General features: G+C 50.4%; 1 protein-coding gene across 1 annotated transcript in view; it reads left to right on the plus strand.

Annotated features, from left to right (window-relative positions):
* Positions 1 to 2,626: 2,626 nt before the first annotated feature.
* crim1 (cysteine rich transmembrane BMP regulator 1 (chordin-like)) overlaps positions 2,627 to 10,047 on the plus strand; it is a gene marked incomplete at both ends in the record, with an annotated part of 71,261 nt that continues 63,840 nt past the window's right edge. The window contains one exon of the mRNA XM_080546479.1: positions 2,627 to 2,915. Within this exon, the coding sequence (XP_080402605.1) occupies positions 2,627 to 2,915 (289 nt within the window). The remainder of the gene's footprint in view (positions 2,916 to 10,047) is intronic.

Genomic DNA, 10,047 nt, shown 5'->3' on the forward strand with positions numbered 1-10,047 from the left:
GTCATCATCGTTATCATTATTATCGTCATCAAAGTTATGATCATCATCATCATAGTTATCATTGCCATCATCATCGTCATCATCATCATTGTCATCAAAGTTATGATGATCATCATCATCATAGTTATTATCGTCATCATCATCATCATCATCATCTTCTTCATCATCATCCTCATCATCATCGTCATCATCATCATCATCGACATCTTCATTGTCATCATCATCTTCATCATCCCACAGTGCAGTCGGGGATCAGACGGCAGACATCACAGTGTCAGATGTTCATCAGCGAGGACCGTTAACATTGTTAGCATCGCGCTGTCGCCGTTTCCCCGGAGGCTATCCCGCATGTCACATGTCACACGGGGAGAGCAGCGCTTGGTTTAGCGGGACATGCTCGGGTCTGACGAGACGGAGACACGTGTTCAAACCCCGCTGGTTACAATTACACAGACTGACAGCTCCTCACCATCCACCCTATGCATAAGACATCACAGGTCTGGTCCCCTGAGGGAGGGACTGAGGGAGGGAGAGAGTGAGGGAGGGAGGGATAGATAGGGACTGAGGGGTAGACAAAAAGGGCCTGAGGGAGAGAGAGAGAGATGTGGAGGAGGGAGAGAGAGAGAGAGAGATGTGGAGGAGGGAGAGAGAGAGAGAGAGAGAGAGAGAGAACCTCAGAATGTCTCTGTTCTCCTGAGAGACAAAAAACACGCTTGATGTCACACTGTCCTCCACCTCTGTACTGACAGCTCTGAGAGAGACGGGGAGGGAGGGAGGGAGGGGTGAGGCGGGCGGGAGAGGATTGAACAAGAGAATAGAGAAATGCGGATGGGGAGAGACAGAGAAAAATAGAATGTGGATTGAAAAAGAGCCAAAGATTGTGGTTTATTGATCCGTAGAAAGACTCCATCACTCTCCCATCTGAGGTCACAAGCAGAGAGGGTTCTGGGATATGCACGGGCTACTTTTACAGAGGGGACAGGGGGAGGGAGGGAGGGAGGAGACGAGAAGGAGGGGGGAGGGTGGAGGGAGGAGAGGGGGAGGATGGAGGGGAGAAGAGGAGAGGAGAGGAGGAAGAGGAGAGGAGGAAGAGGAGAGGTATAAGAAGAGAGGAGGGGGAGGAGGATGGGGTGGAGAATCTCCCAATAATAATGTCGTTAACAGACAGGGGGGGGGGGCTTACAGTTACACTTCATACTATGACTGTAGGGGGGGAGAGCAGGGAAGGAGGGAGGGAGGGGGGGTAGAGGAGGGGTGAACAGGAGTGGAGAAAAAGGAAGATTGGAAAGAAGGAAGGGATGCAGTCAGAGAAGGGTGAAGAGAGAGGGAGGGAAGGAGACAGAGGGAGAGAGGGGGGGGGGCAGAGCCATTATAACCATGGACATCCAGTACAGTATAGAGAGACATAGAGAGTACACACACACACACGCAGACACACACACACACACACGCAGACACACGTACATCACACACACATCTCATAATGGACTGAGACCATGATGTGATTGATGTTGATATATTGACGAGTTCCCATATCGTCAGTTACAGTCTGAGCCAATCAATAATTGACATTGTTATGATATAATTATTATTTGATCAAGTTCTATATTGTCTTTAAAAATAGATATTTTGATGTTATCTGGTTTCTCCTCTCCTTTCTTCTCCCTCCCCCCCCCCCCCCTCCTCTCCCCGCCACCTCTCTCTCTCTCTCTCTCTCTCTCTCTCTCTCTCTCTCTCTCTCTCTCTCTCTCTCTCTCTCTTCTAGTTTACAGTATAAACGGTAGCTTTCTCCGCGCTCAGACCCCGACATTCCACACCTGCGTCTCCCCCCTCGCGCCAACATTTCCTGTGTTCCGTTTCTGGAGCGGCGCAGCGCGAGATGGGAGGGGTTCCGTTATGAGGTCACGGGAGGGAGTGAACCGGGGCGCCGCGAGCGGAGAGAGAGAGCGAGCTCTGTGCACTGGCGACGGTAAACACGCGAGGCGGAGACCAACCGGAATGTAGCGAGCAGGAAATATTTGATGAGAAACGGTTCTAAACGGAGGAATCAAGTAGCGACAAAACACACCGGGGCTCTGCTGTTCACCGGGAGAGGACGGGGGGGATTACTGAGCGCGGTCTCGCGCGTAACGGGCGTCTTGAACAGGAAGACATTCCGCTGCTCGAGACGGGCGGAGGGGAGCGGGAGACGTACCGCACCGCAAGGAAAGTTTCCGTTTCTTGGAAACAAACTGAAAGTCGAGAGCACCGCGGACCGGGAGCCATGCACGGCGCGGCCCGGGCGGCATAGTCGCTGTTTCGTGGGGATTCCGTTTCGAAGGGTCGGTTGTCGGTTTCTTTCCGTGGTTTAGGCTACTCCGTTAATCTTGGACTAAAGTTTCCTCCACCGGAAAAGTAGAACACTGTTCTCCGCGAAGCTGGACGGTTCAACAGAACTTTGACCGTGTTTTGTAACTGCGTGCTCGTCGTTGTCTCGAGGAGGGTCCGGGTCTCGCTGGACTGACCGGGAGCTCTGACCGGGGGCTCGCGGACAGACAGACAGACGGGCGGGTTACCGTCGGGGATATCTATCTATCTATCATTCCATTCCTTCTTCTTCTTCCTCGTGGCCTCCTCCTCCTCCGGGATGGATCTGCTGCTCGCCAGGTGCCTTCTGATCGCCGTGGTCACCGCGCGGGGCCTCGCGCTGCTCTGTCTCCCGTGTGACGAGTCCAAGTGCGAGGCGGCCCGCCGGTGCCCCGGTGCCGTGGTGGCCGGGATCTGCGGCTGCTGCTCGGTGTGCGCGCGGCAGGAGAAGGAGAGCTGCGGGGGGGTCTACGGGCTGTACGGGACCTGCGACCGGGGGCTGCGCTGCGTCCTCCGCCCGCCGCTCAACGGAGCCTCCATCACCCAGTACGAGGTCGGCGTGTGTGAAGGTGGGTCCGCTGTGGTTGTTGTTGTTGTTGTTGTTGTTGTTGTTGTTGTTGTTGTTTTTTTGTTGTCGTTTTGTTGTTGTTGTTGTTGTTGTTTTTGTTGTTCCTCCGTTTCACAACAATCCCGGATCTTTGCTGTACGGACGGTAAAGTTGTCTTAGAACACCGGAACACTCCACTTGTTCGTTATCTCTCTCTCTCTCTCTCTCTTTCTCTCCGCACGTGGTGGAATTACTGGTCATTAATCAACAAATCACATCAGATCACATTTGTAATCGTCATTTACACAATCCAGGCTACAGACAGGGTACCATGTCATGAACTGTTTTCGCTTCTCAACAACGCAACAATCAAACGGTATCAATATGCAGCAACGTCTTAATAATAACAACAATGGTTCATATTGGCATTATTATAACAGGAGGATGGCATTATTATAACATCTCCACAGGTCTCTGGGTTTATATCTGACACTCTGGTTTGGTTTATTAGCAGATTTGGTCATTTTGTGTCAATAGAAGTTGGACTTGATAAGCCTGGTGGTTATCGGTGTTGATAACCGCTGATGATGTCGGTGTTCAGAAGTGTGTCATAGTTTCCTGGATGCTGTTGCATTCCTGCAGGTTTCGTGTCTGGTTAAGGTCGCTGCTACCATACTTCCTAGGCGCGTGTTGCCCGTGCTCCCGGGCTCTGGCGGGCTCGAGAGGGTTAACGTGTTTGCAACATGTGGGTTTTCCATGTCTCGAGGGTATAGTTTAACGGATTCCGTGCTGTTTTTGGCCCCGGTGCCAGCCCCCCCCCCCCTCCTCTCCCTCCTCTCTCTCTCTCTCTCTCTCTCTCTCTCTCTCTCTCTCTCTCTCTCTCTCTCTCCCTCTCTGTGTCTCCCTCTCTTTCTCCCCCTCTCTCTCCCTCTCTCTCTCGTCACACTCCCTTTCTCCCCCTCTCCCTCTCTCCTTCCCTCACTCTCTCTCCCTCTCTCTCTCTCACTCCCTCTCTCTCTCTCACTCCCTCTCTCTCTCTCCCTCCCTCCCTCTCTCACTCTCTCCGCCACGGGCCGTCTCTGGAATGTCCGCTATGCAGCTCGGCTGGCGCGCAGCCCCGGTTGTCTTACACCACCGCCCCTACCGGAGGAGAGGTTCCCCAGGTGCCACCGTGTCCCGCCGGTGCCGTTTTCACGGTTCACCGGTCGGTAATGTGGTTGTGTTGTCTAGAAGTGTATCTGTTTATCTGGTGACAGCTTACGTAATTGGCCCCGTGGAATGTTGATGGAAGCAGGGGGCCTGAGGAGAGGAATCATGATTCCATCTGACAGCTTCTGATTTCAGATTTCATTACGCTGATATGAGAGGAAAAGCAAAGCAGAGGAGAATATTAACGTAGAGGCAATCTACGCTTAGGAGACAACTTGCGAAACAACAGTCCCATGATATCATGTTGATCAGCTAACGTCAGACTCTCAACCCAGGGCTAAGGTCAGACTCTCAACCCAGGGCTAAGGTCAGACTCTCAACCCAGACCTAAGGTCAGACTCTCAACCCAGGGCTAAGGTCAGACTCTCAACCCAGGGCTAAGGTCAGTCTCTCAACCCAGACCTAACGTCAGACTCAACCCAGACCTAACGTCAGACTCAACCCAGACCTAACATCAGACTCTCAACCCAGACCTAACATCAGACTCAACCCAGACCTAACGTCAGACTCTCAACCCAGACCTAACATCAGACTCAACCCAGACCTAACGTCAGACTCAACCCAGACCTAACATCAGACTCTCAACCCAGACCTAACGTCAGACTCTCAACCCAGACCTAACATCAGACTCAACCCAGACCTAACGTCAGACTCAACCCAGACCTAACGTCAGACTCAACCCAGACCTAACATCAGACTCAACCCAGACCTAACGTCAGACTCAACCCAGACCTAACGTCAGACTCAACCCAGACCTAACATCAGACTCAACCCAGACCTAACGTCAGACTCAACCCAGACCTAACATCAGACTCAACCCAGACCTCACGTCAGACTCAACCCAGACCTAACGTCAGACTCAACCCAGACCTAACGTCAGACTCAACCCAGGCCTAACGTCAGACTCTCAACCCAGGGCTAAGGTCAGACACCCATCTGTACCAGGCTGCCTCCCAGAGATTGTCTCCATGCAGATGCTAACCAGCTAGAGAGTTAGGCTAATGTGTCTAGGGTGAGGGTAATGTGTCTAGGGTGAGGGTAATGTGTCTAGGGTAAGGGTAATGTGTCTAGGGTGAGGGTAATGTGTCTAGGGTGAGGGTAATGTTTCTAGGGTGAGGGTAATGTGTCTAGGGTGAGGGTAATGTTTCTAGGGTGAGGGTAATGTGTCTAGGGTGAGGGTAATGTGTCTAGGGTGAGGGTAATGTTTCTAGGGTGAGGGTAATGTGTCTAGGGTGAGGGTAATGTGTCTAGGGTGAGGGTAATGTGTCTAGGGTGAGGGTAATGTGTCTAGGGTGAGGGTAATGTTTCTAGGGTGAGGGTAATGTTTCTAGGGTGAGGGTAATGTTTCTAGGGTTAGGGTAATGATTCTAGGGTGAGTGTAATGTTTCTAGGGTGAGGGTAATGAGAGGTTACGGTTAGGTTAATGACCTCCAGGCAGCTTGTGATGAGTTCATGTTGTAAAGTCTGTGTATGAGACACACACACCTCCCAGGAGAGCTGTCGTTGCCCACCCTCCACACACACACACACACACACACACACACACACACACACACACACACACACACACACACACACCACTTAGTGCCTGTGTGTGTGTCCCAGGAGAGGCTTTAGCAGCACTCAGGAGCTCTCAGCCTGACACAAGACTTACATTAGACATCCTCTCTCTCTCTCTCCCCCTGTCTCTCTCTCTCTCTCTCCCCCCCCCCTCTCTCTCTCCCCCCCCCTCTCTCTCTCTCTCTCTCTCTCTCTCTCCCCCCCTGTCTCTCTCTCTCTCTCTCTCTCCCCCTGGCTCTCTCTCTTGTCCTGTCTCTCTCTCTGTCTCCCCCTGTCTCTCTCTCTCTGTCTCTCTCTCTCCCTCTCTGTCTGTCTCTCTCTGTCTCTTCCTCTCTTTCTCTCTCTCTCCCCCTGTCTCTCTCTCTCTCCCCTGTCTCTATCTCTCTCTTAGGGCTTTCACACCGGCAAAGAACCGTGCCGGTTCGCGTTCGCGAGCCAAGTCTGGAACCGGCCGGCGCGTTCAGACCGAAGCTCAATTGGTTCGGAACCTGAAAAGTTGGTTCGCAGCGGGCACCAAAAAATAGTGGTTCTCAAGCGCGAACCAAAACGTAGAACAGTCACGTCGTCAGTGGGTGTGTCATATTCTAGGCTGCAGAGACCAGCAAGGAGGAAGTAGACAAAATCTAATCTAATCTAAATCTAATCATTAGTGATCAAAAACAATATCAAAAGTCTCATTATTCTCTTTATCTTCCTCACATGCTCAGCAAACACACACACACGCACACGCGCGCGGACATGCGCGAACGCGAATTTCGTAAGCCATTTCTATTCCAGTAAAGGAGCAGCTGATTAGTAAAAGAACGCATATAGAAAGTGTCTTTTGTTTCACAGAAAATTGTGTTTATTTCAGATACTGTAGTGGAAGATATTATCCTCATTTCCAGTGAAGTAGCTGCCATCTAGTTGTGACATTTTTGTTTATCCCGCCCCTTCATCACCCAGCGTTGATGACGCTGATGGTTCTGGTTACACTGGTATGAACGCGGGCTCGTTCGCCAGACAGCACCAAGGTTCAGAGGTTTCCGAACGCGAACGCGAACCGGCACGGTTCTTTGCCGGTGTGAAAGCCCTATCTGTCTCTCTCCCTATTTCTCTCTCCTTCTCTCTCTCTCTCTCTCCCCCTGTCTCTCTCTCTCCCCCTGTCTCTCTCTCTCTCTCCCCCTGTCTCTCTCTCTCTCTCCCCTGTCTCTCTCTCTTATCTCTCCTACTCTCCTTCTCTCCCTCTCTCTCTCTCTCTCTCCTTCTCTCCCTCTCTCCCTCTCTCTCTCTCTCTCTCTCTCTCTCCTCTCACTCTTTTACTCTCTCCCACCCTCACTTTCTCTCTCCTCTCCTCTCCCTCCCCTGTGACCCCATCCTTCACATATCTACAGCATGTTGTATTATTGACCAATCACACAGAGGCCCAGCAGGACCAGGAAGTGTTTGATCTCCACTTTAGAAGATGTTTCTGGGGGAGTCATGAATAATCATACATCCCTGAAGAGGTGGAGGAGGGGGGAGAGAGAGGTTAGAGGGGGGAGAGAGAGGGGGGGGGAGGAGCTAGAGGGAGAGGAAGGAGAGGAGAGGAGGTTAGCGTTGTGGTGTTTACCATATTGGAAGTCATTGATTACGTGCACTAGTTGTTTATCTGTCCACTGATTAGCTGATTCTCCTCACGTTCCCCCTGGGCCAATATGCTAATGAGCCAGATGATGCCCCGCCCCCTGACCTCAACAGGAAACATGATGGAAGTCGACAGACAGACAGGCAACAGACAGGCAACAGACAGGCGACAGGCAGGGAGGGAGGGAGGGAGGGAAGGAGATAATGAGTGTTCTGCTCTGAAGATGATCTCAGTGATTAACTCATCTAAAGATAATTAATCAGCTAGAGGGTAAATAACCTGACAGTCCGCCTCACTGCTCTACTTCTCTCCCAACGCTCACAGTCCTCCTCCCAGTCATCCCAGTTCCCCCAGTCTGTCTGTCTGTCTGCCTGCCTGCCTGCCTGCCTGCCTGCCTGCCTGCCTGCCTGCATGCCTGCCTGCCTGCCTGCCTGTCTGTCTGTCTGTCTGCCTGCCTGCTTGCTTGCCTGCCTGTCTGTGTCTGTTTGTGTCTGTCTGTCTGTCTGTCAGGAAGGAAGGAGAGGAACACACATCCTTTTGCCCTTGTTGTAACAGTTCACCCCTGGAGTGTGTGTGTGTGTGTGTGTGTGTGTGTGTGTGTGTGTGTGTGTGTGTGTGCGCGTGTGTGTGTCTGTGCGCGTGTGCGTGTGTGTGTGCGTGTGTGTGTGTTTGTGTGGTTCAGCATTCCTCTGTAGTGTGTGTGTGTGTGTGTGTGTGTGCGCGCGCGTGCGTGTGCGCGTGCGTGTGTGTGTGTGCGTGGAGCATTCCTCAGTAGCGTCCCTCCATGCTATGGCATGAGTAGAGAGGAATGATAACACGCTAGGAACACGCTAGGAACACAACACGCTAGCGTCATCAGACTGGGTCAGACTGGTTTAGACAGGGTTAGACTGGGTCACTGGTTCAGACAAAGTCAGACTGGTTTAGACAGAGTTAGACTGGATTAGACTCGGGCAGACTGCTTTAGACTGGGTCAGACTGCTTTAGACTGGGTCAGACTGCTTTAGACTGGGTCAGACTGGGTCAGACTAGGTCAGACTGGGTCAGACTGGGTTAGACTGGAATAGACTGGTTTAAACTGGGTCAGACTGCATCAGTCAGACTGCTTTAGACAGGGTCAGACTGGGTTAGACAGGGTCAGGCTGCTTTAGACAGGGTCAGGCTGCTTTAGACAGGGTCAGACTGGGTTAGACAGGGTCAGGCTGCTTTAGACAGGGTCAGGCTGCTTTAGACAGGGTCAGGCTGGGTTAGACAGGGTCAGACTGGGTTAGACAGGGTCAGACTGCTTTAGACAGGGTCAGACTGGTTTAGACAGGTTTAGACTGGGTCAGACTGGTTTAGACTGGGTCAGCCTGGTTCAGACTGGGTTAGACTGGAATAGACTGGGTCAGATTGTCTCATAGTGGGTCAGACTGGGTCAGACTGTCTCATAGTGGGTCAGACTGGGTCAGACTGTCTCATAGTGGGTCAGACTGTCTCATTGTGGGTCAGACTGGGTCAGACTGTCTCATTGTGGGTCAGACTGTCTCATAATGGGTCAGACTGGGTCAGACTGTCTCATAATGGGTCAGACTGGGTTAGGCTTACGTAGGGATGGGAATCAAAAACCGGTTCCAGTGGAGAACCGGTCGCAAATTGTTTGATGCATTGGAATCGTACGCCTTTTGCATTGCAAAAACCTTTCCATCATGATGACGTCAAACTTTGAAACTTTCAACAAGGAGTCATGGTGGAGTCTAGGCAGAATGTGGCCAAAGCAGTCCAAAGCGTGGCTTCATTTCACAAACAAAAATGACAACACTGCTACTTGTAACATCTGTAAAATTATAATTTTAAGTAAGGATGGAAACACCAGCAATATGTTAAAACATCCTTCGACGCAACATAAAAATACAGGAATGTCATGTTTTATATTAGCGCCACGCAGGGAGGCTTAGCAGAGTTTGACTTTGACTAAGAAACCCTAAATGAAAACGAATGCTGTACGAATATTCTCCCATTTCATCCATTTTAGATGATGACAGACTGACTGACTGCTGACACCATTATCCCAGAGGATCCTCCCAGAGAAAGCTAATTTTTACAAATTTTTCTGCAGAAGAATTGTTGAGGTTATCTGTTTTATATTTGTTTTCAAAGTTATATCTTATCAATTCTCATCCCTAGGTTTAAGTTGACTATGGTTCTGCTGGCGTTTTCTGACAGTGACACCGAGGTGTGTCGGGGTTGAAAACACCTGGGCTGTTATTACACGTTAATAACACATTCACAACACATTAATAACACATTAATAACACATTAATAACACACGCCTCAGCATATGAACATGCTTTGGTGGAAAGGTGGCAAGGCAAGTTTATTTGTATAGCTCATTTCATACAACAGGGGCAATTCAAAGTGCTTTACATACATTATTTAAAAATACAGCAAGAGCAGCATAGTAAGAAAATAAGAATTACAATGAATAAAAGCAAATATAAGAAGTAAATAGATAAAACATTTAATAAGACAATAGTAATAAAAAAGTCATTGATAGAGGTGTTTGTGTTTAGGTGGTTTATGTTTGTTAGATAAGCCTTTCGGGTGGGGAGGCTGTGTGTTAACAGTCGTCATGACAACGCTATCTACCTGATATGTATCTGTGTCACACGGAGATCAGCTGGTAAACACGCTGCACCGGTCTAGTCTGATACTGTGTGCGTGTGCGTGCCGTGTATGTGTGTGTGTGTGACACCTCCATCAGGTGTGATTATGAACCATCATTAGCACATGACAAACA

Source organism: Nansenia antarctica (genome assembly GCF_963989245.1).
Source record: "Nansenia antarctica genome assembly, chromosome: 1".
In the NCBI taxonomy this organism is placed as follows: Eukaryota; Metazoa; Chordata; class Actinopteri; order Argentiniformes; family Microstomatidae; genus Nansenia; species Nansenia antarctica.